The sequence below is a fragment of the Passer montanus genome, unplaced genomic scaffold, assembly GCF_014805655.1.
Source record: "Passer montanus isolate IOZ18808 unplaced genomic scaffold, ASM1480565v1 scaffold19, whole genome shotgun sequence".
NCBI classification, from domain to species: Eukaryota; Metazoa; Chordata; class Aves; order Passeriformes; family Passeridae; genus Passer; species Passer montanus.
Window position 1 is genome coordinate 5,109,489 of NW_024366480.1, and position 26,565 is coordinate 5,136,053.

General features: G+C 39.9%; 2 protein-coding genes across 2 annotated transcripts in view; one reads left to right on the plus strand and one right to left on the minus strand.

The window, feature by feature from the left end:
• SLC25A32 (solute carrier family 25 member 32) overlaps positions 1-3,055 on the minus strand; it is a 17,390-nt gene extending 14,335 nt beyond the window's left edge. The window contains exon 1 of the mRNA XM_039706000.1: positions 2,889-3,055. Within this exon, the coding sequence (XP_039561934.1) occupies positions 2,889-2,955 (67 nt within the window). The 5' untranslated portion in view covers positions 2,956-3,055. The remainder of the gene's footprint in view (positions 1-2,888) is intronic.
• The window catches only part of DCAF13 (DDB1 and CUL4 associated factor 13), a 26,142-nt gene continuing 2,614 nt past the window's right edge, over positions 3,038-26,565 (plus strand). Inside the window, exons 1-9 of the mRNA XM_039705999.1 lie at positions 3,038-3,163; positions 4,087-4,286; positions 6,765-6,872; positions 8,575-8,664; positions 9,527-9,682; positions 10,541-10,618; positions 14,460-14,542; positions 16,442-16,606; positions 19,742-19,877. Of these exons, the coding sequence (XP_039561933.1) occupies positions 3,094-3,163; positions 4,087-4,286; positions 6,765-6,872; positions 8,575-8,664; positions 9,527-9,682; positions 10,541-10,618; positions 14,460-14,542; positions 16,442-16,606; positions 19,742-19,877 (1,086 nt within the window). The 5' untranslated portion in view covers positions 3,038-3,093. The remainder of the gene's footprint in view (positions 3,164-4,086; positions 4,287-6,764; positions 6,873-8,574; positions 8,665-9,526; positions 9,683-10,540; positions 10,619-14,459; positions 14,543-16,441; positions 16,607-19,741; positions 19,878-26,565) is intronic.

Genomic DNA, 26,565 nt, shown 5'->3' on the forward strand with positions numbered 1-26,565 from the left:
AGTTCAACTGCCTCCAAGCCAACACAGGAGTCCACAGCCTCTAAAGCAAGCAATAAATGAACATGAAATGTAACTGATCAACTGTATTACACAAGTGTTATTTCACAAGAATGCAAGAGTTGGGCTTTACAGCTTTATAAGCTTAGAATTCAAGAACTTAGGGGAAAAAGCGGGAAAAAGAAATAAAAAAAGAGAGAAACTATTTAGCTCAGTAAGAGGAAAGTTCCTATTAATCTGACAAAGCTAAACAAATTCACTTTAGTACATTTTTGATGAGCAGCAGATCTGAAGTTTTCTGTCTCTTCTTTTTAGCACTCCAGTGATTTTGCATATTTCGAGTGATACAGATAGCATCCTTGACGTATTTCTCTAAGCTGTTTAGACAAGTCCTAAGTAACAACCCTTAAATTCAAATTTTCTCTTCAAAATGTTCTATAAAGCAATGGGTCATGTCTTACTGATTCCCAAGTAATTTTTTATCAGAATACTCAAAGGTTCCTTCTCCCACCTAATAAGCTAACAGCTGGCTGTCCAAATGTTCAGAAAATACCACTTCAAAATCATAGAAAACGCACAAGTTTTTGTCTGACAGATCATGTAGTACATGGATGTTCACAAAACTTGGAGTGGTAACTACTATTGCTCCTACCATAACAACAAAGGAGTAAGTTGATTACTGATGAGATATGTGATGCAGTCCATGGTGAGAAGACAAAAGGTAACAGACACAAGCTGAAATACAGGGAATTTTGACCAGAACATTTTATCCAGCAGAATGGCCAAATACTTGAACAAGTTGTCTGAAGAGCATCTTTGGAGTTACTCAAAACTCCATTATACAAGACTGAACAAAGTGATCTAAGCAGATCTTATCTGATTAGGGGGTGAACTCCTTAGCTCTCTTCTGAGCTAGATGACTCTGTGCTGCCAACAGAGCAGCAGCTTCATCCTTCCTACAAACATATGGCTAGACTGCAGCTGTACTGAAAACTGATCTCAAAGTTTTACAAATGTAGTTTTTGTGGGCCCATCAAAATTAATCCTGGTAAACAGGCATTTTCTGTTTGTGCCACATTTATTATTAATTCCTCTTGAACTCTGTGTCCCATACACACTGTGACAGACTTCAGCATTAAAGACACTGAGCACAGTGTGACAACGTCTCAACACCTTGACAACACTCAACCTCTTTTCTCCACCCTGAATAAGTGTTGCTAGACCTTTCCCACAGACATTTGTGAAATTTTTTACCATGCAGACACCAGATCAAGTTTATAAAAATATTAAACAACATCGGAAATCAGAGATATGAATGCAAGTCTTTCTGTCAATGATGCTGCAAAGGATCTTCACAGAATTAATTTCTGATACCAGCTCCTGCTCCCTGGTTGAAGACAAAACATAGGAATTGATACTTTCAACCCAAAGAAGCATGAGAAAGTATGTGACCTCTAAAAGCCACCTAATCCAAACTTGTACTCAAATCAGATCTAATTAGACCTGGCTACTTAGGGACACGACCAGTTGACTCCTGAATGTTTCAAAGGCTGAAGAGATTACAGCCTGTCTGGGTAACCTTTTCCAGTATTTAACCATTCTCACAGTAAAATAACTGGAACTTTCCATGTTCACGCTTGTGCCTGCTCCTTTTCAGCCTATTATCTCCAAGAATCTGGCTTTAACTTCTCTGTGTCTTCCAATAACATTGTCATAGACTGCAATTTTAGCTCCCCTCAGCCCTTCCCTTCTGAGCCAAAGGGATGCTGTTCTGTCAGCCTGTTCTATGCCATGTGCTCCAGCCCTTTCACCAGTCTAGTGGTTTCCACTGAAGTCACACCAGTGTGTCATTGTCTTCCTTCCTTGTCCTGGAGAGCCCCATAGTAAACACAGTACTTCTGATGTAGTCTCACAAATGGAAAACAGAGAGAAAAGAGCCCTTCTGCTGGCTGTGCTTTTCATAACGAAGCCCAGGAGGTGCCCAACTAGGACTCACAACGTTTTGAATTTCATAAAATGTCCCTGTGATAGTTTGGTTTTGAGATCTTAAAACATCCATGTATCTATTTAAGAAAACAACCCAAAGACACAGGAAAATGTTTCAACCTCTCTGAAAGAAAACATGATATGGACAAGTTCCTCAAATCAGCAGAAAAGTCAAGAGAAATTGCCATGTTTCCCTGCGAAAAAACAAACCAGTTACAGAGTTTTCTGCAAAACAACACCACTACTGCTAACAACCAGGGCTATTCCACAACCACCGCTACGCTCGGAGTGTTGAAAACCTCTGGCATAGAGGTGAACTTTGAACGTGGGTTTGGGCAGCCCGCCTGCTGAAAGGGGCAGGCTGCGCTGCCTCCGCACCGGCGCTCACCGGGGAACAGCGGGGGAAGAGGCTGGCAGCGCTCCGGCCTGCCCGCACACCTGACAGTCCCTACAAGTGACAAGGAGCCGCTTTAGGATAGCGGGGAAGAGAATGGGAGACCTAAGTCCCTTTCGGCTTACGGCGGTTCATGCCCAGCCGTGGGGCTGCAGCCGCGCCCGGGGCGGGCAGAGCGGCGGGGGCTCGGGGCAGGGAGAGCGGGACTGGGGCAGGGAGCGGGGGCAGAGAGAGCGGGCTCGGGGCAGGGAGAGCGGGACTGGGGCAGGGAGAGCGGGCTCGGGGCAGGGAGAGCGGGACTGGGACAGGGAGAGCGGGATTGGGGCAGGGAGCCGGGGCAGGGAGAGCGGGCTCGGGGCAGGGAGCCGGGGCAGAGCGGTGCGGGCTTTGGGCAAGGAGCCGGGGCAGAGACAGCGGGCTGCGGGCAGGGAGCCCGGGCTCGGCGAGCTCGGGCACGTCGGCGCGCCCTGAGCGGAGGACGGCGGCGGGCGGGCGGGCGGTCCGGCCTCACCTGCGAAGCGGATCTTGACGAGGTCCAGCGGGTGCAGCGCCAGGGTGGCCAGCACGCCGCCGCTCATTCCCGCCGCCAGGTTCTCCAGCCGCACGTGCCGCAGCACCGAGCGCAGCGCCGGCTCGCGCGGCAGCGGCTCACGCGCCGCGCACGCGGGGCCCGCGCGGCGCGTCCGGTCACGTGTGCGCGCGGCGGCGGCGGCGGGATGCGGGTGAAGGTGCTGAGCCGCAACCCCGATGACTACGTGCGGGACACCAAGCTGGACCTGCAGCGCGGTGAGCGGGGCTCCGGCACCGGGAACCGGCACCGGGCATCGGCACGGCGCGGCACGGCCGGAAACGGCGCGGCCCGCACGGCAGGCATGAGGCCGGCGGCGCAGGAAGGCGCTCGGGCGCCCGGCGTCCGCGTCCCGCTGCGCTCCGGTCCCCTCCCGTCCCGTCCCGTCCGCCGCTGCCCGCTGGCAGCGAGAGAGCTCGGGCAGGGGGCTTCGGGCTTCCCTCGCTGCGGGTGCCGGTCCCAGGCGGGGATCTGCAGGCGCGCCGGGCCGTGCCGGGCCGGGCCGCGGGGCCGGAGCTGCCACAGCCCGCTCTGGAAGCGGCGTCACTGCAGGAGTGCGGGGCTGGGGGTTAATCGCTGCTCTGGTACCCCGAGATGGCGCTTAGTATTTCCTAAGTTACCCTTTGCAGTTTTTTGCACTTAATGCTGTTTCGTTCCTGGTGTGTCGAGTTCTGCTTCTTGCACGTTTATTGATAAAACTGCCAAAAAACGCGTTGGTTTTACACACAGAGTTTTGTAGCTTGGAAGGGAACTCTAAAGGTTTTCTAGTCCCACTCACCACACCCTGCCTTGTGGTGAGCAGGGACATCTTCAGCTGATCAGGCTGCTCAGAACCTTGATGGGGCGTGTGCCAAGTCATTGTGAAAAGCTTCTTACTATTGTCTAGTGTCAATTGACCCTCTTTAAGTTTAAAAGTGTTACTCATTGTTATGTCATAACAGACTGTCTAAAAAGTCTGTCCCCATCTTTCTCATAGCCCCCATTAAGACAGTGGGGTTTGCCTGGAGCTGTCTCTTCTCCAGGCTGAACAACCCCAGCTCTCACAGCCTTTCCTCACGGGAGAGGTAGTTCATCCCTCTGCTCATCTCTCCTCTGGACCTGCTCCAGCAGGGGTTCCTAATGTGTGTTCTTTCTGTTGCAGTTCCAAGGAACTATGACCCTGTATTGCATCCATTTGAGGTTGCACGAGAGTACGTGAGAGCTCTGAATGCCACCAAGCTAGAACGTGTGTTTGCAAAACCCTTTCTTAGTTCACTTGATGGCCACAGAGATGGAGTTAATTGCATGGCCAAACATCCAAAAAGTTTGTCTACTGTGCTGTCTGGAGCTTGTGATGGAGAGGTAAGCTTACAAACCACAACAAAGAACATATCTTTCTTATTTCTGTTTTTCTCTTTTGTGTTTTGTTGGGTTGTTTGGTTGGTTTTGTCGCACCTTATTTTTTTGTCTCTGTTTGCTGTGTTGCCTTCATCTACTTGGAAGGTGAAACTTTTTGCTGCTCTGTAACTCTGCCACTGTACAGGGGAGACAAATTGGGGAGACAAACTGTAGTGAAAGGCTCATGGGCTGGGATAAGGATAGGGAGGGATCACTCACCTGGTGATTACCACCAGGGACAAATCAGACTGAACTTGGGGTTATTAATTGAATTTATTGCTAACAAACTCAGAACAGAAGAACGAGAAGTAAAATAAGACCTTAAAACTACCTGTCCCCCACCCCTCCCTCCTTCCCAGGCTCTCCCTTCTCCTCCCCAGCAGCACAGGGAAGTGGGGGAAGGGGGTTATAGTCAGTTCATTACAAGTTGTTCCTGCCTCTGCTCAGGGAGAGGAGGTGCTCTGCTGCTCCACCCTGGGTCCCTCCTGTGGGAGGCAGTTCTCCATGACTTCTCCAGTGTGAGTCCTTTCCACAGGCTGCAGCTTTTCACAAGTTGTGGATGACTGTTCCACCTTGTATAGTCCCTTCAAGTAGAGGCTGCTCCAGTGTGGGTTCCCCACAGGGTCACAAGTCCTATGAAACCTGTTCCAGTGTGGGCTCCTCTCTCCATGGGTCCTGAGGTCCCTGGCAGGAGACTGCTCCAGCAAGGGCTTGCCATGGATCACAGCCTGCTTTGGGTGCATCTGGCCTCAGCTTCTCCACAGGTGCAGGTGGATCTCTGCACTCCCATTAACCCCTCCATGGACACCGGGGCACTGCTGCCCCTCACCATGGTCTTCACAACAGGCTGCAGAGGAACCTCAGTGCTTTCTCCTCCTTCTTCCCTCACCTTGGTGTCTGCAGAGTTATTCTCTCATGTATTCTCTCTCCTCTCTTCTCTGAATGCAGTTACATTTGCCCACTAACTTTTATTCCTTTTTAAAAGTGCTAGCACAGAGTTGTTACCACCATTTCTCAGTAGCTTGGCCTTGGCCAGGGGTGGGTCTGTGTGGGAGCTGGCTGGAATTGGCTCTGCTGGATGTGGAGGAAGATTCCAGCAGCTTCTCACACAAGCCACCCCTGTAGACTCCCACTACCAAAACCTGGCCATGCAAACCCAATACACATTGTGATTGCTTTTTGCTGCCTACATGACCCCCCACTCCTTCCCCTAAAGAAGTTAAACTGCCAGATTAGCTAGGGTGAAGGGGCACACAACCAAAAATTTTTTTGAGTAACAGGGTTTCATACTGCCTAAAGAAGGCTAACCCTGTATATATTTGATTTACATAACTTGTAAATAGCAATCAAGGATACTTTAATTGGAACTAGTTGCAGAAAAAACTGCCTGTCTTTTATGAATTACCTGTTTTTTCTCACCCTTACATTGCTCATTTGATAGTACTTGGATAGTAACTATTGTAAATAGCAATCAAGGACAATTGGAACTAGTTGCAGAAAAAACTGCCTGTCTTTTATGAATTACCTGTTTTTTCTCACCCTTACATTGCTCATTTGATAGTACTTGAATACTTTAAAGGGCAGTTTAAAGGTCTTCTAGGTCTTTCTGCTTTTTATACAAAGTGCACATATCATACAGTAGTATAAGGGAGGTTAACCTTTTCAGAGAGATGTGGAACAAATTTCTATGAAAGTTCTTACCCAAATTTCGTACAAAGTGCACATGTCATGCAGTAGTATAAGGGAGGATAACCTTATACTACTGTATGACATGTGCGCTTTGTATAAAAAGCAGAAAAAGAGAGATGTAGAACAAATTTCTATGAAAGTTCTTACCCAAATTCCTTATCCATTGATAGAGCAAGTAAAGTACTCGGTACTGTTAATACATAAAACATAAAAAGTGACCTCCATTTCATTGTTGTTGGTTTTTAAATGAGCCCAAAAGCTTTGAAACAAATACATAAAAACACAAAAAGTGACCTCAATTTCATTGTTGTTGGTTTTTAAATGAGCCCAAAAGCTTTGAAACAGAAACCTCTGTGAGAGGTGGACATCCACAGACAATGTAGTACAGCAGCTGGACAGAAAAAAAATCTGTTGGTTCCAAATTTCTTTGTGCTTTTGTCTTTAAAGGGGTATTTTTTTGCCAATTTTGCAACTGCTGCTGTTATTTAGCAAGAATTCCAGTTCAAAAACAGGGGAGTGCAAAATGCAGAAAGTATACAGCTTAAGTCAGGGGGAGGGTAGGAATGAAAGAACCTCACTTTTAAAATTATTTTCAAGAAAGAAATAATTAATTTTTAACATGATCAAATCTGACCCGTGTCCAAGCAACTCTGCCATTTCATTACAACATGTGTGGTTTCTTATACTTGAATTGTGAACTGCAGCTGTGGGCTGTAGAAAGCTTACAGAATATTTGCTTTTTGTTTTTGTCAGGTTAAAATTTGGAACTTGACCAAACGACAGTGCATCCGCACGATACAAGCCCACGAAGGCTTTGTTCGAGGCATGTGTGCCCGTTTCTGTGGTACCTCATTCTTCACTGTAAGTATTATGTGTCTCCTCAGCAGTGCAGCAGCACAGAGTACCTGCTCGCCATCTGTTTTCCACTGAGAAGCTTGCTCTCTGCCATAGAACATTTAAATATTGTATGAATACACTTATTAAATGTGTCGGTGAACCCAACAGTTCTATTTAGGATGAAGTTTTTTCTGATGCTGTGATATGGATGTCATTCAAGACCATTGAAGGGATAAATACCAGCAAAGAGCTAACAGATGGTCATGTAATTAAAACTCCAGTAAACTAGTTTTTGTTAAAGTAGTAAATGGATTATGTTCATTGCAAGACATAAAAAAGTTAAAAAGTAACCATTTGCATATATATATACCATGTAAAAAAAGTAACCATTTGCATATATTATGATTAAAAATAATCTGATTAAGTTAAGATCATTCCAGGTGAATAAAGCTTTATTAATTCATAAAAAAACACAACAGGTTCAGTTGCATGTGAACTGCTTGGAAATAATGTCTTCCTGTTGGCATTAAAACAGTTCTAAGACAACACAACAAGAAGTGTTTTTGAAAACAGGAAGTGTCCTGAGGTTGTGCTTTGTTTGAAGTGGTCATAGAAGAGCCATTTTCCCTACAATATATTTATTTTTTCTAAGGTATATACCAGATCATAGGGATAGTAGTTAGGATATGGGGAAGTCACTGTAAAAAATCTTAAGTGACTCCAGGTTAGTTGCCTTTTGACAATCTATCTGCCTGAAAATTGAGAGAGGGAGAGAAACAGCAGTAGTGCAGTCAGGGAGGGGAAGATGAATTTGTAAAGTTAACAATTTTAGGCCAGGTGATCCAGGTCACTACACATACCTGCAAAAGCTTGTGCTGGCATTAGTGCAAGAGGTAGAACAAAATTTGGAACAGGCAACCAGAACAACTGAGGTGGAAAGTGCCTTTTAACTGATTACAGGCTCACCAAAGTGACTTTCAGAAGATAATTTGCAGTTTAGGGTGCCAGTTGATTGAAAATCACGAAATGTAGCCTTACAAAATAGCTATCATTCCAGCTCACCTTTTTCCTGTTCAGCTGTCTATTTTGGAAACTGGAAAAGCCTCGTGGATCAGGATGGACGGTGGAATAGGTGAAGGAAAGGTGGTGGTAGGAAACAAGTGACAAACTGGGAATCAGTCGCCTGATCTCAGAAGCCAACAGATCCCCAGACAATCTCTGAGCAGCCCCCACCTGCTCTTTCTGCTCCCAGTCCTGCAGCTTTTATTGCAGAGCATTGTTCTGTGCTATGGGATAGTCCTTGGGCCAGTTCAGGACGTCTGTCATGCCCGTGTCCCCTCGCAGTCTGCTGCCCACCCCAGGCCTGTTTGCTGGTGGGTGAGGCAGGGATGATGGACACAGAGTGGGAGCAGGGGGAATGCACAGCCAAGGCTTGGGTGCTGGGTCAGGGCTGTTTCAGCCACACATCAAAAACAGTGCCAGGTGGGCTGATACAAAGAATGTTCACTCCAGCCAGACCATGTACATGTTTTAATGACATGTTATGGCCAGGAGAGCTAATCTCTGGCTTGGAGGTATAAAATGGAACAGTGAACAGGCACGAGGAAGCATATGTATATCAGATTTTTTTTTAAAAGGATGCTGTATTTAATTGCGAAGTACATCTAGCAAAATAAAAGGGAATATATTTAAATAAAGCTGTACATGATTTCTCAAATATTTCCAGGTTGGTGATGACAAAACCGTGAAGCAGTGGAAAATGGAGGGCCCAGAATATGGAGAAGAAGAAGAACCTATTCATACAATTCTTGGAAAGGTAGTAAATCTGAGCTTTGATTTTCCCACACCTCTTCTTTTGAATTAAGTTGGAATCATTTCTTATCTAGCTTTTGAAGGAGAGAGAAATAATTTGATATCAACTGTTATCATAATTGGTTGTAATTTGCTGGTATCAAATTTTATAATGGCACTTTTAAAGTATCTTCATGTTTTTATTACTTTACATGTAACCAGAAAGGACTCCTCAAATGCCAACAGAGACTGCTTAGCTCTGTCTGTACTAATTATCCCTTTCCTGCAAACTGGTCACATTTCTCTGTAGTCTCTTCAGATGTGTATTGCCAGTGCTTAGTCTGCATTAAATAACTTACTTTTCATACCAATATCTCACAGCCATTCAGTACAAAATACCAACTTTACATCCTCCTTATCACCAAAAGCAGTCTAAAAATAGATATTTTGGCACTTTGAATTTATGATAAGCTTGTGTTAAGAAAAACATTAAATGTTTTTCAAATAGATAGTTTGAAACTCTTTAGTTATTGCAATGTCCCCACTGAAGATACAGTTGCACTCTTAAAATTTTCATTTGCTTTAAAATCAGCCAGATTTTGTAAATATGCCTTTAGTGCCATCTCCATTGTAAATTTACAAGAAATGCCTACATGCACCTTAAATGGAAAAGAAAGGTTGCCTACTGGAAGGGGTACATCTGATAAGGCTTAGTTTCTAGTAGCAATGGTGAGTTAATTTTCAGTAATATAAATGAGAAAAACCATGTGAGACTCCACATGCAAAGGTTTGTTGATTTTTTTTTTCTAACAGAATATGCTTGAGTATTTATGCATATGATTGGGTTTTAAAATTTTTGCTTTGTTTTTTGTTATTTTCCTTTAAAGACAGTGTATACAGGAATTGATCACCACTGGAAGGAGCCTGTTTTTGCTACCTGTGGCCATCAAGTGGACATTTGGGATGAACAAAGGACAAGCCCTAAGTGTTCTCTGACTTGGGGTTTTGATAGCATAAGCAGTGTAAAATTTAATCCCATTGAGGTAATGATTGTGCAATATATTGGAAATTAGTATTTTTCTTGAGCAGTATGAGATATAAACTTTTTTCTTCCAAATTTAGATTTTATGTTTTTAGGGAATGTGTAGGGGGATGTATACATAGATTTTGCAGGTTATATTATTTTGGAATGTAGTACCATATAATTTCATCTTCCTGTTTTTCTTGAGCAGTATGAGATATAAACTATGTTTACACCATCCTGATTTTTTTCCTTCCAAATTTAGATTTTATGTTTCTGTGGAATATGTAGGGGGATGTATACATAGATTTTGAAGGTTATATTATTTTGGAATGTAGTACCATATAATTTCATCTTCCTGTCTTTTGTCTCTGTAAGTGTGGGAGAGGAGAAACAAAAGCAGGGCAGTCTCCATTCTGCCCACAATACATACCTGGTACCTCAGTCATAGAGTGTAGCAGTTCAGTGGCTGAGGAGCTGCCAGCTCATCTGCTCAGCTCATCTGTTCCAGTATTCTGCTCCCTGTGACTGAGACTTCTCACCCTCCCCATAGCAAAGCAATTACATTTGATCTTTTACAGCACTTCTGTTATACCCCTTGACTGGGCTGTGCTCATAGAAAAAGTGTTTATGAGGAATTGTCTGTTAGTTTTAAAGCAGAGGGCACTGCATGGATTCTGAATCTTACAAGGAAAGCTATTTAAAAGTTTGTCCTGGGTAATTAGCTGCACAGAAAAATTAATGAATGTATTTTCTTGACTGAAAAGGAAACTCATGACCAGCCTTGTGAAATAGCTTAGGTATCTGATGTAAGCTGTTAACCACACTCTAGAAGTATTCAAAAGACCATACACACTGGTTTTGGTGGTTTTTTTTTCAGACTTACCTTTTGGGAAGCTGTGCTTCTGACAGAAATATTGTGCTATATGATATGAGAAAATCAACTCCATTAAAGAAGGTAATATTTTTCTTTTTAAGATTAATTACTGGTGCTAATAATCATACTGAATATATTAATAGCATGTAACTGTTGGTGACAGTAGAGATTGGGGAGCTCTGAAATCTGAGTTCACTGAGTTTTCATTGTCTCAGTCTTGAGTTTCAATTAATGTTGGGATTTAAACAATACAGAGTTGGAAGAGCCTTTTTCTGCATTCAGACAGGCTGTCATGCTCACTCTGTTGTAATTCTTGATCAAGTGCCTGACCTGACAGCAATTTCACAATAAGAACTTTATGTTCCTGTATTGCATTCTGTCTATGTATGTGTGATTATTTAAAAAATTTTTTTTCTCTTCCTTGTCAGAAGGAAATAAGGTAACTTCACCACTGGAGAGCTTTGCTCTGTGTTTGAAAAGGTTTCTCCTTTGAAGGGAGATAAACCCTTCCGTATACACCTACTATAAATATTCAGAAATCCTGTGCAGTGTAATCAAAATAATATTTATATTTACTGATGACCTAAAGATTCCTATTTAACAGACTATTTGTATTTATTTAGATAAGAGGCTGGTAATTCATACACACATATCAAACCTCAATCAAGTTCAGTAGTTCTGAGCCCCAGAACTGTCTTAACAATATTCTTCTATGCAATACAGTATTCTGGCTTGTGAATGTGCACTCAGTGCTCTCCTGTGTTACATACTATCTGCAGCGTCATTGAGCTGATACACACCACAACATTGAAATGGTGCTGAGTTATAAAAAGGAATGTTGTTGGCATAGCAGCATTTCTTTCTCTCCCTGTGCCCCAGCAATTTTTAGTGAAGTTTCATTTGGGCCACTGAGGCAGTGCTTATAGAAACTTGTCAGTGATGCCAGCTGATGTTGAAATGAGCCCAGCCAGTGCTGTAGAGCTGCAGCATCTGGTCAAAGGATGCAGCTTGATCCTTTGTGAGCTAAGTTTGAATCTAACAGAATTTTACACATATGCTAAATGTATGACTGTACATACATGTGCATATAGAATTATTGTAGATTGTGTGCACGTGTTTGTATATGTGTAACTCAAGTAAGCAGCATGCTGAGGTGCTTTTCCTGCTGTAGGAATAAAACACTGGTTAGTACTTCCTTGCTTCCATGGGCACAGTATGGGGTTTCTTCCTGGGACAGGGATGATTCTGCTGTGGAGAGGAGGTGAAATGGCCATTTCTGCATTGACAGCTGAGAGCTCTGGAACTCCTAAGAGAAGGGTTTTGCTTATTAGTGGTACCTTACTGATGCATGGGCACTGGTTTCTGGCACTGCTGCATTCCTGGGACTTGATCAGCAAAGCAGCTGGAACTCAGTGGGAGTCCCTTCGTTAATGGAAATAGGAGTACAGCTTTTCACATCATGAAGCAATAGCTCTGTTGCCCGTTTGTCCTGAGTGTGGGTTTCAAAGCCTTAAGTTTTAAAACGGGAGGGATGAGATAGTGAGATGCTACCTAGGTTCAAAAGAAGAACTACTCTAAAAAAGGCAGGGAAAGATGAGTGAAAGCAATTCTGTTGAAAGACAAGAGGAAAATGTTTTGGTAGGAATTGGTACACTTTAAAAGTAATTCTTGTGCAACCTGTGGGATCAGGAAAGCTTAGGGTGTTTTAAAGATAGACTGTAGCATTTTAACAGCTGACAGGAACTGTGTTTTCTCTTGCTTGTTGCATTGTTAGATCTCTTAACTAGAAACCTTGTAGGTAGTAAAGGAAGACAGGTTAATTATTTGGGTAATGTTTCTGTGTTAAAGTCATCGCAACATTTCCAGGCTGACATTCTTTGTAATCAACTGTTCACAGTTAAAATAATTAAACCTAGAGAATCAAGTCTTCAGGGACTTCACAATTTGGACTTGTCTTAATGGGGACTTAAACTTACCCATTTTCTAAGAAGATGTACAATACATTAAAAATAGCAGTTAAAAATGGCTCTGGTGTGGGTTTAGATAGTTCTGAAATGCCATTATTAACGTATTTACAGCAACTTAAATCACTTCCAGCCCAGGTTGCCTTACATAGTTGTTACTAAACCTAATGCTAGAACTGTAGAGACAATCTTATTTCTTAGGCACTACTTTAATTCCAAAACCCACTGCTGAAATCAACTGAAGGCTTGTAAATTTTGGTGAAAAAATAAGAGATTCGGAGTGTGACAGAACTTGACTCCTTTGGAAAGAGCTGGATTTTTAGCAATACTGAAGTTATTTTGTAACATGACTTAAAGTACTTATTATACATATGGTGGATTAACATTAATTGTGTGCTCATTTTGCAGTGTCTGATAAACTTGTAGAGGAAGGAATAAAGAACAGTCCATTATTAACTTCCCAGTTTTGTGCAAGTTTTATAACTGGAACAATACTGAAATCTGAGCAAATTCTAGTTGTCACATTAGTGTAAACAGAGGACACCTCAGTGTCTGCTTTTTAAACTAGAGATCACTTTACAGATCTGATGATTGCCTTCACTTCTGGTTGCATGCAGTTCCTGAAAATAAGCAGTGTTCTGCAGCACAGACTTTATAATGAGCTTGATGGTGTCACCTAGGAAATGAGGATTTAGGGAGAATGAGAATTATAGGAATAGACACACATTCATTGCAGTCTTTTGGAGGGGTGTTCAGTAAAATCATCGCTATTAACTTGTTTTGAGACTGTGTTCATCACTGCAAGGGTTATAATTGTGCAACTGTATTCTGAAATATGTGTGTAAATTTATGGTGTTCAGTGTAGTAAGCCAAGAACAAAAATGGGGTTTGAGTACCATGGCTTTAAACACCCAAATTTCAGGGTTTTAAAGCAGGATTATAACTGGCCTGGAGCTTTGTAGAAAATCCTGTTTAGAGTTGTTCAGTTTGTTAATCAGTTGCTCTGTAATTACACATCCACTTTGTGTCAGGCATACTGTGTAGTTCTTATTTTGGTTGGAAGTTCCTCTCAGACTCGGCAGAAGCCAAAGCTGCAGTGTCTGGTGTGTCAGATGACTTTCTCCCTGCCTGCCCTTGTCCCACAGGGGCCCAGCTGTCCTCCAAGGTGGGGACATCCAACATACAGCTTGCTGGTGCCTCCTGTCTAGTCTGCAGTTAGAAAGTAGAAGGGTTTTATTAGTCTGTTATCAGCTGCCTTCCTCCCACTTCAGGGCCAGCTGGCCTCTTTGTTGGCCATATGCTTACAAGCAGCAAGCAAATCTTACAAATGTGAGAGGAATGATTCACTGCTGATGCAGTGAGAGTGCTGAGTACCTGACAACACAGTAACTTCTGTGTGCCTTGCTTGGCACTTCCACAAGAAATGGCAACTGGCCAGGAGAATTGGTGAACTGCAATTTTAGACATAAAATAATGAGTGGGTAATAACTGGGGGAACATAAACATGTTACAATTGCTTTGCAAATGCTGGCTCACAGCTTCAATTAATGACTATATCCCTTGAAGTAACCATTTAATTAGGTGTGTCTATAGATTACTTAACTAAAGGTTCCGGTAAATAGGACAGAGAAGTGAAATTTTTGGAAGTCCCAGATTTACTTGTTGACCGCTAGCAGGTTGCCATGTTAAATGACCACTAAGAAGAATTAGATTCTAAGGTGATATACAGGGGAAAATTTAATTGTTGTGTAGCCCAAAGCAGTAAACATGTAATGAGGGACAGGAGGTTCTTGGGTTTCAGTTCTAACACTGCTGAGGAAACATTCTGTCATGTGCTGTTCTTCTGCCATAATTATCTATCTACTAAGTGCTTGTCTTCAGGGGTATGAAGGAAGTTTTGAACTGCAGTGAGTATTTTACTGCCTTTAACAAGGTAGCACTGTGTAAATATATTTCAGGTTATCTTGAACATGAGGACAAATACACTGTGTTGGAACCCTATGGAAGCTTTCATTTTTACTGCAGCAAATGAAGATTACAAGTAAGTGTAACCTTGATTTTTTTATAATCCTGGACAGGTTATATTTTTCATCTGTATCATGGTTATTTATGATCATGCTAAAATAAATTTTTAAAAGATTACTCAGACTCTAAATTTGAATTGCTTTATAACCTAGAGAATTATAGGAATACTGATTTTAAGAACTATGAATTGATAGTAGACTGCCTCTGTGTGTCTAGGGGGGTAAAAAGCAGTGTAATTTAGAATGAATGCAGCTGAACCAATGCAAGTATAACTTGAGATGGGTCCTGGAAAACAAGTACTGTTGGTCCAGTCTGAAGCAATATAAGTGTTTATTTTCTTGCCAGCTCTTGTGAAGCTTGATACATTGTACTGATCAGCTATTTTCATGAGAACATTTCTTAAAAAAAAAAATTAATCTTTTGTGAGACAGTTCTGGAGACTGCAGTACTTATCCTTTCAATGTCTCGGAGCAGTTTTTTACTTTTGAACAATACTATTCATGTGAACAGCTAATCTGATATTGAAAAAGCTGTCTCTTCAAAACTAGGCCATTGCAAATATGCTCCATATCCTTTTTTCCAGGAAGTCAGTGATCTAACAATAGATCACTGTTTTCTTCTAGAACATAGGAATTTTATCACTTATCTTAAGGCTGTTTTTCTAAGGAAATGGAATCTGGCTCAGAGCTTGAAAATGGTGTTAAATTTAATGTGCTGTTTTTCTTGTATTTATGTTATAGTAAAACTATTAGACTACCTAATCTGTTTTTTTATAAGTTTGTGTTTCTTGTTTATGAATTTGCTTTTTGGCTGGTTTGGGCTTTTTAAATTATTTTTTTCTTCCTCTTGCTAAAGTAAAAACTATAGCTATTGCTGTCAGGGACAACTGTACTCTTGCAGCCTAAAGCATTTAGTATGCAAAGGCAAATGCACACATCAACAATGCATATGCAAGTGTTTGCTGATTATATGGAGTAGCAGTTTTGAATAAGATGCTGCATACTTTCTCTTGAGGAATTTAGAAGGAAGAATCAATAATCACCATTATAGTATTCAGTAAGATATATTTCATTTCAGTTATGCATTCATCTGCAGAAAGAAAGGTGAGAAACCTGTTGAATTAAATTTTTTAACCTAATAGTTCTACTAAATAGTATATCTTAATGAGATTCTAATAAATGCATTGTCTGTAAAGCACATATGCTTATTTGATGATCTACACAATGATTATGCCTAGCTTCTTTATTCAAAGGGAGTAGAGGTAGGCCTTATCTGAGCTTTAAAGTCCTTAAGAGCAAACCAGCTGTGGTCCAGCAGCTGGGTGTTTACTTTCAACATAATGTTTTTCTATAGATAGTGTGCTGTGCTGAATGAGCATCTCCATGGGTAAGGACCAGGCTTTCCCTGCACTCCTAGACTTGCTACACCAAGCTTTCCTTGCACTTGTCTGCCTAAGATAATTAAGCAGTAACAAATGGTGCCAACCAAATGGAACTTTACAGTAGACTGAATTACTAGGAGTTCACAGCACGGGAATATTAAGAAATATCTCAGAACTGATAGACTTGCTGTAATGATTGAGAGATGCTTTTACAAGTTCAGGGTGCATACTTACATGGGAAGATGGAGTAAAGGAGGCCAGTGTGATGCCTGGAGTCTGTCCCATGGACAGATAATGAAGTGGAGCCTATCTGTCCTTTGATAGGGAGCAAGAAACCTGATCCAATAACTAGATCCTCTGATTAACAAGCTTCTTTCAAACCCTAAACAATGTTGTTTTCTTTTCACGTATTATGAGCTATTTTAAGGAGTTCCCTCTGCAGTATGGCTCTATCCTTAAGTGTGGTTTATGTAAAATGTACTGTTTACTTAGGACTTGTTATGCTATTAAGCTGCTGGTGTATTTATTTTAAAGCTTATATACTTTCGATATGCGCTTTCTTGAATCACCTGTGATGGTGCACATGGATCACGTGTCTGCTGTTCTTGATGTGGATTATTCACCCACTGGGAAAGAATTTGTGTCTGCCAGCTTTGATAAGTCCATCCGCATTTTTCCTGTAGACAAAGGTCACAGCAGGTGAGTAGTTTTACACCTTTTTCTCTCTTTGTCCCAGTGACTTTCTCCCAAATCCTCAAAATTACTAATTCATTCATTAACATCCTCATTGGGCCATTTGCTTCCTGTGAGTGTTGAAATCTTATTCTGTCGGTAGCTTGAAACTGACAGGCTGTGTAGTTGGTTTAATTCTGGAGTATGGATGAAGAGTAGAACTGCTTAACAAGCAGTAGTACTTCCACAATATGGAATTAAAATTGGAGTGGATTACTGTGCTCATGTCATTTGTATTTCACCATGGTGAATCCCATTCGATTTCCCTGTTGATGCATCTTTAATGTTTTTAGGTTGCTTTCTTCTGTTTCTGTCACCACTTAAGTTTGCAGTGTATTACAGCATTGAAGCATTTGGTTTTTAGGGATTGTCTTCATCCTGTGTGGATGATTGCTAAAGGCATTATGTAAAAATAGATTGCTGTGTGAATTCCTGAGGATCAGTTTGGGACCCTTTTGTGATCTGTTTCAGTGCACTTACTACCTTTTGTTCATGTTTTGTTAACCTGATTTTGATTTGTAATACAGAGTTTTGAATACAATTCACATGGAGTTGGTTTTTCATGTAAAGTTTCATAAGTCAGTATATTAAATATTTTGCTGGAGTTCAGATTGAATCTGTCTCCATTATTTTTTAGTTTTCTTTCAGTTTGATGAAAACTGGAGCAAGTTATCTGATCTTTCTGGTATCATTTGATCTTCATAAACCTGTCTTCATTATTCTTTCTTGTCAGTTCTTCCTCCTTTTTCTTTATTCTTAACTTTATTTTACTTCTGCTTGACTTCCTCTCTCCAACCTTGTCCTCCCAGAAGGTTGCTACTAAGTCAAATTCTAGGTGGTTTGAGGATGAAAATGTTGAAATACTGGTTGGTGAAGGAGTATATTTGTATTATTGATTGATGAAATTGTGCATCCTATGTAACTGTTTTGTGCTCCTATACTGCATTAAATAATGGGAGGGGCCATTACATTCCCTCTGTATCTAATCTATAGATGGTTTTCATGTTCTCTTTGTCTTGCAATAATACTTTAAATTTAATTAGGTGGTGCAGTTTCTTTGTAGGTTTGGGGTTTCTTTCTGACTTGCATTATTAAACAATATGGGTAGCAGCTTCTTTGTAGGAATTAATAGCATTCACAGAAGTGGTGATATGCAAAGTTAATACACATCACTGAGGAGAAGTTTGCAGACCCCATAACAAGTAAGAGGCTTTATTTCACATATTAGCAGATTGTTGCCAACAAGTTTGCAGACCCCATAACACAACAGTAAGAGGCTTTATTTCACATATTAGCAGATTGTTGCCAAGGCCTGTGGAAGGGGTTTTTCTTTGTCCACAATTTTTCCCCTTTTGTGTTGTAGCCATAAATCTAGTGAGGAGAAGCTTTACAAATGAAAAAGTTCACCTTATGTAAGCTGATTAGAGTGTTCTGGCACACTTAACATTTTTTTAGAAGCTGGGCTTCTTTAGAATTGCACAGTTCATATTAATCTCATGGAATGGAGAAAGTCTCTAAATACAAGATCTGATCCTGCTTGGAAAACTGAGAGGGCAGTTAGGAGTACCTGTAAATAAGGATCCTGGTGCTACTCTAGTTTTTACTACTGGTGTCCTGCCAATCTGGAAAACTCCTAACTTCAATTGCTTTCTATTTTATTTTAAAATGAAAATATAGTGAAATTGCTTAGCCCTAGGAAATAAGGTTTTTTATGAAGCTGATTAAATTTAGTAAATGCTTAATAAACGAAACTGTATTTCTGTGCAAACTTCTAAATGACAGATCCAGGTTATTTGGCCATGTTTTCTGTTTTTCCTGTCCCTGAAAAGTTACATTTAATACCTTGTGATGACAGCCACAGGATAGGCAAAGGTTGCAAATTCAAAGTGTGAAAAGGAAAAGGACTTAGTTCCCCAAAGGTGGGTGAAGAAAAGCTTTGTTACTGAGTCATGTGATAGAAGGAAAGTAAAACATAGAAATTCTTGTGAAAGTGCAGATGTGCACACATGCCATTAAACTGTGAAAGGCTGACGTGAGTATTAATGCTTTCTGATGGTAGTTGTGCTCAGTCTTCCACGTAGTTGTTCTTGTAGGGTATTGCTTGCTGGTGAATTAAAAGAGATGATTAAGCTCATTAAAGCTTATTTATTCGGATGTATTGATTACTTTTCTTTTTCTCACAACCACTTCAGCTCAACCCCAGTTTAGTTTCTCCACACCACTTCAATAGGTGTTGCTTACATGTTTCTTTTACATTATTACTTGGGTTTTCCTTGCAAAAATAACTGAGTGGAAGAAAGAGAATAAGCTGTAGTGCATGACTGATGCATCAAAGGAGTGGCTATTGGTAGACAATAAATAGGCCTTACTTTTTCCTTCTTTTCAGAATGCTAATAAATAGCTAAAACTCCCCAAAAATGTATTTAGTATTTTATTTTTACATCAGAAATAAAAGAATAAATTTGATACACACTTTATGAAAAATAGACAAGAGTTCAACTTAAATATTAGTTTAAATGCAGCGTGCAGAAACATTTTTCAACAGCACTTGTTGAGCAGGAGTCTTATCAGCAGAAATGAAAAAAGAAATGGGATCCATTTTTAGGTAAAGGAGGGAAATCACAATGAAGAGTAGCAAATCCATTGCCATATTATAAGTGGACAGCTGGGAGGTGTTTCCTTGCTGTTTTGTGTCAGATTCTTTGGTACCTATTTTTCTGCATTCCCATTCTGTAATACAGAATATGATTCTCAATTAAAAGCATATTAATAAAAATTATTTCAAGAACAGTATTCTTTTCATACTGTGTAACCTTAGCATGTTTTGTAAAAAGAGTTATTATTTAACTCTTTACTAGAATTTCTGTGAAAGCACTTATTTAAAAAGCATGTTATCCTAGGTGGTTGTCTATCACACTTTCTTTGTATCGCTATCTATAGAAAGGTAAGATCAGCAGTGTTTAAAAAAGTCAGATTTTTTTAAAAACAACAGCAAGAAAATACAAAAATATTTTGCCTTGAACAGAATGCTTTCTGCTATTTGTAAGGTAATGGTGAGAAAAATTATGATAGATCCCTTTAAAATGTTTCTCTTTGCTCTAGGGAGGTTTATCATACCAAACGAATGCAGCACGTCATCACAGTAAAATGGACTTCAGATAACAAATACATTCTGTGTGGCTCAGATGAGATGAATATTCGCCTGTGGAAAGCTAATGCCTCTGAAAAACTGGGAGTGGTAAGAGTTGCATTTTGCTTTTTGTTATCACAAGATGTTTGGGGGTTTCTGTTGTTATTACAACCAGTTAGCCTGTTCAACTTTTAAAAACTTGTTTATGAAGGGAAGCTGTAAAATTATAGTTTGACATTTGTGTTTAATTTGTAGATTGATGTGCAGTCGTGCTCATTGCATTTACTGCAGCTTATAATAAGAAGAGAATGAGATGCCTCGTTACTGTTATACAAGATGACTTCTTTTGGCCTTGTTTAGTGTTAAAAATAATCATCAGTTCTATCTAAACTAGACTTGAATTTTTTACCTGTGTGCAAATGGTTAGAATTCATCCTTTACCACTGGGAAGAAGGTCGTAAGTTCTGTTTAGCCACACTTAAGTAATTCTATTGAAGTTTAGAGTTACTGCTTTTAAAGATTTTGACTGGCATGTGATTAGTTTGTGTTCATTCATGCAGTTCATTTGTTACAAAAAAAGTATAAAAAAAAATCATGCTGTGATAAGCAAAAGTACTGTAAAGTAGACTGTTTGCACTGATGTGTAGTTTGACACCAAGATTGTTGTTAGCCTGTGTAACTCTCAGATACCAGGTGGGCAGACTAGGGTGGTATCTGAAGTCTGCTTCATTCAGTGTAAGCCTGTTTGGTTGAGGTGTTCCTGGTGTGAACGATCACCAGCCTCATTAGAGAAGACTTCTCAGTTTTCTTGTTCAGATGTGTGTGTACAGACAAAGCCCAAATGTTCCCTTTCAGTTACCAGTTGCATAGATTCATCTGCACAGTTGTGTCAAAGTATTGAGTGACTTCGGAGAATTAATTTGGCACTTTGTGTGCTGGAGTAATCCCTTTATGTAGCTTTATATTGTTATGGTATTTTGGAGGTGCTTACATTGCCTTTTCTGAGCCCATCAGCAGAGCTGTCAAATAATGTCTGGGGGAGTTTCTGCTTGATCTTGTGAAAGGTTGTGGGGAGAGGAAAGGGAAGCTGTTATTCAGGGAAGAGTGTGATACAGCTGAGATGCTGGATCTGTTGCATACTAATGTCGAGGACTGCTCGTGATTACCTGAAGCTCCATCAGCTTGCAGCATCTGTAGGAGGGAAGTGAAGCAGAGCTGGGAGAGGTGGCAGGTGGAGGGAGTGGAGGAGTACTTAGGGCTACACTGGAAACAGGATAATTCATGACTGCTGTGCACTCTGAAGCACTGGATGTGGAGTAGCACAGTTAAAACAACACGTGTATCTTCAGCCATGGCCCACCATAGGTATTGGGAAGTCCTGTTAGTATTCTCAGTTTTGCTACAGAGCAGTAGATCAAAAAACCCCACAGCTTTGTGGTCTCTGCAGTAATTGTGTTTACAAATTACTGCTTAGGTTGATTTTTTAATTTTAATTTTCCCCTGCTCTTCTGCATTGATTATTGGTATTTTCCAATGTCGTGCTTTGGTCAAACACTTAAATATCAGTCCCTTAGTTGCTAATTTTGGGGATTCCACAAAGCTCATTAGAGACTTTACTTTTGGATTTAATGTTTGTGTTGAATTTGTTTAGGTAGTGCAATGTTGGGTAGAAATATTATCTGTGTTCCTTCTGTTATATCCATATGCACATGGCAACATCCTTTTCACCTAATTTTATTATATTAACTGAAGCTTTCTCTGTTTGCTCACTATATTTTTAGCAAGAGATCATGATGTTTCTCTCTAAGATGCTGTTCTGTAGCAGAATTGTCTGGTATTTTTGACGTTCATCTTTACTCTGAGCCCTTCTTGTGAAGGACAAGTGGGTAACAAAAATGTCACAAATACTTTTTCATGTAGAAGGGTTCCTAATGTTTTAAGATGTGTTCAGAAAGTTCACTGTACTGACTACTAGATGGCATTGGCTCCTTTCCTTATGAAAGAGTAAGGATAATTGACTCTGGGGAGTAATAGGCAAACACAGCTATTCCTACATTGCAGAAATATTGCATACCAAGAGGACAACTTAGCTGTTGTTTAAGTATTCAGAACATAGACTGGTAAATGACATCCTGCTGTTTTCTCTAGTCAGTGGAAACTGGCCATGGAAGGGCCTAAAAAAAGACACTACTTAGTTGTGACTACTGGCTATTGGATGTGGTGTGCATGTTAATACTCTTGTGTTCCTTGACCTGACAGGAATCCTACACAAAACAGCCTTTGTTGTTTTTCTTTGAGTACAGCGCTGCAGCTTGATGTGCCTCTTGGAGGCTGCACCCACAATATGGTTCTGCTCTTGTGGGATCATTCCAGTGAAGTTTTTGTAAGGTGTGTAAGGGTGTGTATTTCTGTCACAGCACTTGGGCTGTCAGCTCCCAAGAGAACCAAATCAATAACTATCTACGACACAGGTCAAGGGACATGTGGTCTATTTTTTTCCACCGTTTTTTGAATTGTTCTTGGAGGGATTTTTTTCCTGTGGAGTGTTTTTTTTCTTTCTCTTTTTTTTTTTTTTTTTTTTTTTTGTGTGTGTGTGTGTTTGGTTTGGTTTGGGTTTTTTTTTTTACTGTCAGTAAAAAGTGAAATAAGTGAAAATCCTCCCATAATTTATCATCCTATCTTAGAGAAAACACCTCACAACATGAAAGTCATCTTAAGAGGCAAAACTATTTAGAAAGACAGAAAGAACTTAAAAGGGGCATAGAAAAATTGCTCTCACTTCACAGGCTAGAGATGAACTTGTGAAGAATTACATTATAATGAGAAAAGAACATTTCACATCCCTGTATCTTATGTGGAAAAGTGTTCAAGTATGGTGTTGAAGCCGTGAATTTAGCACGACACAGAATTTGAAGCTGTCTGAAGTAGCTATAGTTGTTTAAAATTTTTTAGAAGCACTATGAAGTTTTATTTTTCAGATGTTTAGAGAGCAGTTGTAGCTAATAGGACTCAGGAGTCCTCATGGCTTACCATGCTCTTGGAAATATCTTGGGAATGTTCTTTGGATTCAGTGCAAATCCCTGTTTGATCCAGCCAGGTAGTTCCTGTGATTCTTAGGAATGCTACTTTTAATGGCTATTTAGCAGGTTCCACTGATGTTTTTTTAGTATCTCCTTATTTTTTAGAGTGTTGGTGTTCTTATCTTCACAGGCATATGCTTGCTTATTTTATAAGTGTCCAGTCATTCTGCAGTCTGTGGCTATTTTTTGAATGTTTTGAATATTCAAAGCTGAACATTCAGTAATTCTGTCAGAAGTGTCAAAATATGTCTTAAATGCTTAGTTGCTTGGTCTGCTATTTTTCTTTGCTGAGAAGATTTGATTGAATGACTCATCCAAAGGTCACTGTATTTCTGATATAATGCTAAAATCTTGCGATACATTGTATTTTAAGATGGATATTTTTTGTGCTGGGGGTGGGTAGAAATCAACATCCTGAAAGAGAAAGAAAAGTAATCAAACTCTTTTTTTTTATCTTTGGTGAGTACTTAATTGTTTTTTCACATTGCTGAGTTCAAAGGAAGTTATAGTGAATATATGGTACTCATGTTGTGGCTGGTGAACATTTATCCACTTGGAAAGTTGTACTTTCTGAGCTGTTCCCGAGCAGTCATCAGTTCTGACATGCATGTTTCTTTTGGGTTTTAATGTATTTGGCACTGCACTCATTATTCAAAATCAGTGAAACATGAAAGAAAGCAGGAAAGTTTCTGGATGAGCCAGAGGCATCTTGTGTCTCTACTCCACTGACAATTAAGTCTGCACAGGTTTTACATAGGGGTAACAAAACCCAAATATCTATGTTGGAGCTACTGCAGAGGTTGCTTCAAAATAATTTTCTACATTTAGCTTTTAATAAATTTTCATTAATTGATTAATATGTATTATTAAATAGGATGTAACAGGTGTTATTTTTAAAGCAGTGAACATCTATCTCTGCATGCCCAGAAGCAAAAGACTCATTTAAGACTTGAGAAACTCTAGACTGTTCAAATACATAAAATATGGCTTATTACGTATGTTTGTTGCCCTTTTTACCTGTGCTTTTGAAGGAGTTTGGGATTTATGAAAAGATAAATGATTTTGACTTTTGAGGAGGAAAATAGAGCCTGGTCTGAGTGGAAAGGCTGAAAAAGCAGCAGTAATATAGTCGATTTCAGTTAATAGTACAATTAATGTAATTGATAGAAAGGGATAGGTTCGATTTTTCTGAATTGTACTGAAAGTAATGAACCATCAGTAAAACTTGTAAAAGCTGTATTGCTCTTCAGTCTACTGCCACATTAAAAAATAAACTATACCTTCACTTCTTGGAGTGTGAATTCATAGTAACTTTACTTCTGTGAGTAACAGCTGCAAAATTTTGTCTTTAACTTCTATGAATTAGAACCGAGCAGTGGGTTAAAATGCTTAGAATTTTAGTGAAACTACTGATGAGTGAGTGCACAGTAGTGGAGCATAGGTTTACTGCTTTCTTAAAAAATACAGAAATACCAGATTTTGAGTATGGGCTAGTAGAGAGAGGGGAAAGTGTTGTTCGAAATCTTGTTTTTGATCTAGCAAAGTGCATTAGCAGGAGCACGTCAAAACTGTCTTAAGCAATTGTTTATCCTTTCAGTCTGTTTCTAGTATGTGGTTCCATTGTCTGAGATAATGCTGCTAACAAGCAGTACCAGATCCTGTGGGTCGTGGCATTCTTTTCACGGTGATTTTCAGCTTGTGATTCAGTGCACCTGCAACTTCAGCCCTGTAGCTATGGTTTTATGCTCTTATATGTATATCTACGTTACCTTTCTGGTTTTTTGCTTTTGTCATCCATTTAGATGTAAAGAGATCAAAATTTTTGGTCCAGGAAAGAATGAATAATGAACTTCATGACTATAAATTTTCAGCAATAGAAAAATAAATAAAGACAAGCTATGGTCTAGAAAATTGCTGGGATATATCTAGATTCTAAAAATATATTGCATCTGTGCTCTTGCCTGCCCTCACCTAGAAGGGCAACCTGAAGAGGACAGATAAACATTACTTTCATATTCTCATGCTGAATTACAGAAGTCTTAATAGTGTGGAGTTTTAAATACAGCCCTCTTGAAGAGAAGAATTTTTAAGGGTGGTTTTAGCTTCTAATCAGGGCTCTGCAAAAATGCTTACTTTCCTTCTGCTTAGATGGAAAAATAAGCAGTCTGTGTCATCAGGAGGGAGGAGAAGAGGCATGGGCAGTTTATTCAAGGAGGCATTTTCCTATTGCTGACAACTTGGTTGCATTTAAAGAGTTCTTTTCCCCCTTTTTTCACCCTAAGTATTTGCTGTGAAGTCCTCCTGTGTAAGTGACACAAATCAGCTATGTTTCTGCCACATAATCTGCATTTTTCTCGTGTAAGAAAGAACTTGCACATTTATTGCTTGAACATACGAAGAAACAGTTACATGTTGCCTTTAAGCATGTCTTGCCCTCGTGATATCACATAAATCCTAATTTATTACATATATTAAATTGGAGAGTGTTCTAGTCCCTATAAATGAGATCAAGCAAATCATGCTGTGCATCTTCTCCAGCCCAAAACAGAAAGGGAAGTAGCACTGTTCTCTTGGGCTGTTCACACTGACCTTTGTAAAGTGACTTGCAAGAGAGAGCTGAAATTCAGTGTTTCACTGCTGTGTGCCTTCTTAGCTATCTGCTACCTCTCATCAAGGAAACTTGTTATTACTGCAGAATTTTCTTTTCCCATCATGTGGATGAGGGTGGGTTTAGCACAGCCAGGTGTATTTGGCTGCTGGCATCTGGTAGTTGGGTTGAAAGTCACCATGTGTGCTTTCCTCTATACCACATTACCCGTAAAAATGAAGTCAGGCTCCAACACCTCTTAATCTATGCTATTTTTTAAAATAAGATGTCCTGGTTGTGTCTTTAATTTACAGATTCACCTCTTGTCTGTAGAATCATCAAGGTTATACTAAATCGGCAGCAATTTGCTCTTCTAAAATTAAAGGAAAATCATTGCATTTAATTAAAATAAAGCTCTTTAATTTGGATTATGTTTGCAGTTTTCTGCAAAGTGGGAACACCTGGGATTTACTGAGAGCAAACCAGCTATTCACAGGCTGGCTCACAAGAAGGAATTTCAGTGAAAGGGGGAGGGTAGCTTTAGTGGGCTAAGACTGTAAAATAGACTCAATTTCAATTTCAGAGGCCACAATGAATGTAAGTAAAGCAGAAGGATTTGGATTTTATGAACAAGGGGGTTTGGAGAAACAGGTTAAGAGCATCATGTATCTTTGATGTCTGAATAAGAATTTTTTGAGCCATGAGCAATTCTGTATCTGATACCTGGTTTCTTTATTGTCCCAAATCAGAAGCTCCTTTGTGGTAATTTTTATCAATACTTGTTTTCAGACCATTTATGGTATTCTGGACCAAAATAATCTGATTGTGATATTTATTTATTTGGAATTAATGAAAAATTCTACCAGAATTCACATACAAAAGTGATCTCCAAAGTGGAGAATAAATAGCAATTGCTGATTTCAGGGTGTGGGGGGGGAATGTCTCATGATATTATAAGTGAAATTTCCAACTGTGTGTGTAATAAAGTTGTTGATTTTGTTACTGCCTTTTTTTTTGTTAGCATCAGTTTGTGTCTTTTCTTGAAAGTGAGAAGTTAGTGACACTGAATCATTTGCAAAGCTGAATAAATAGAAGTTGCCTGAACTATTGTTTTACTTTTAATGTTTTA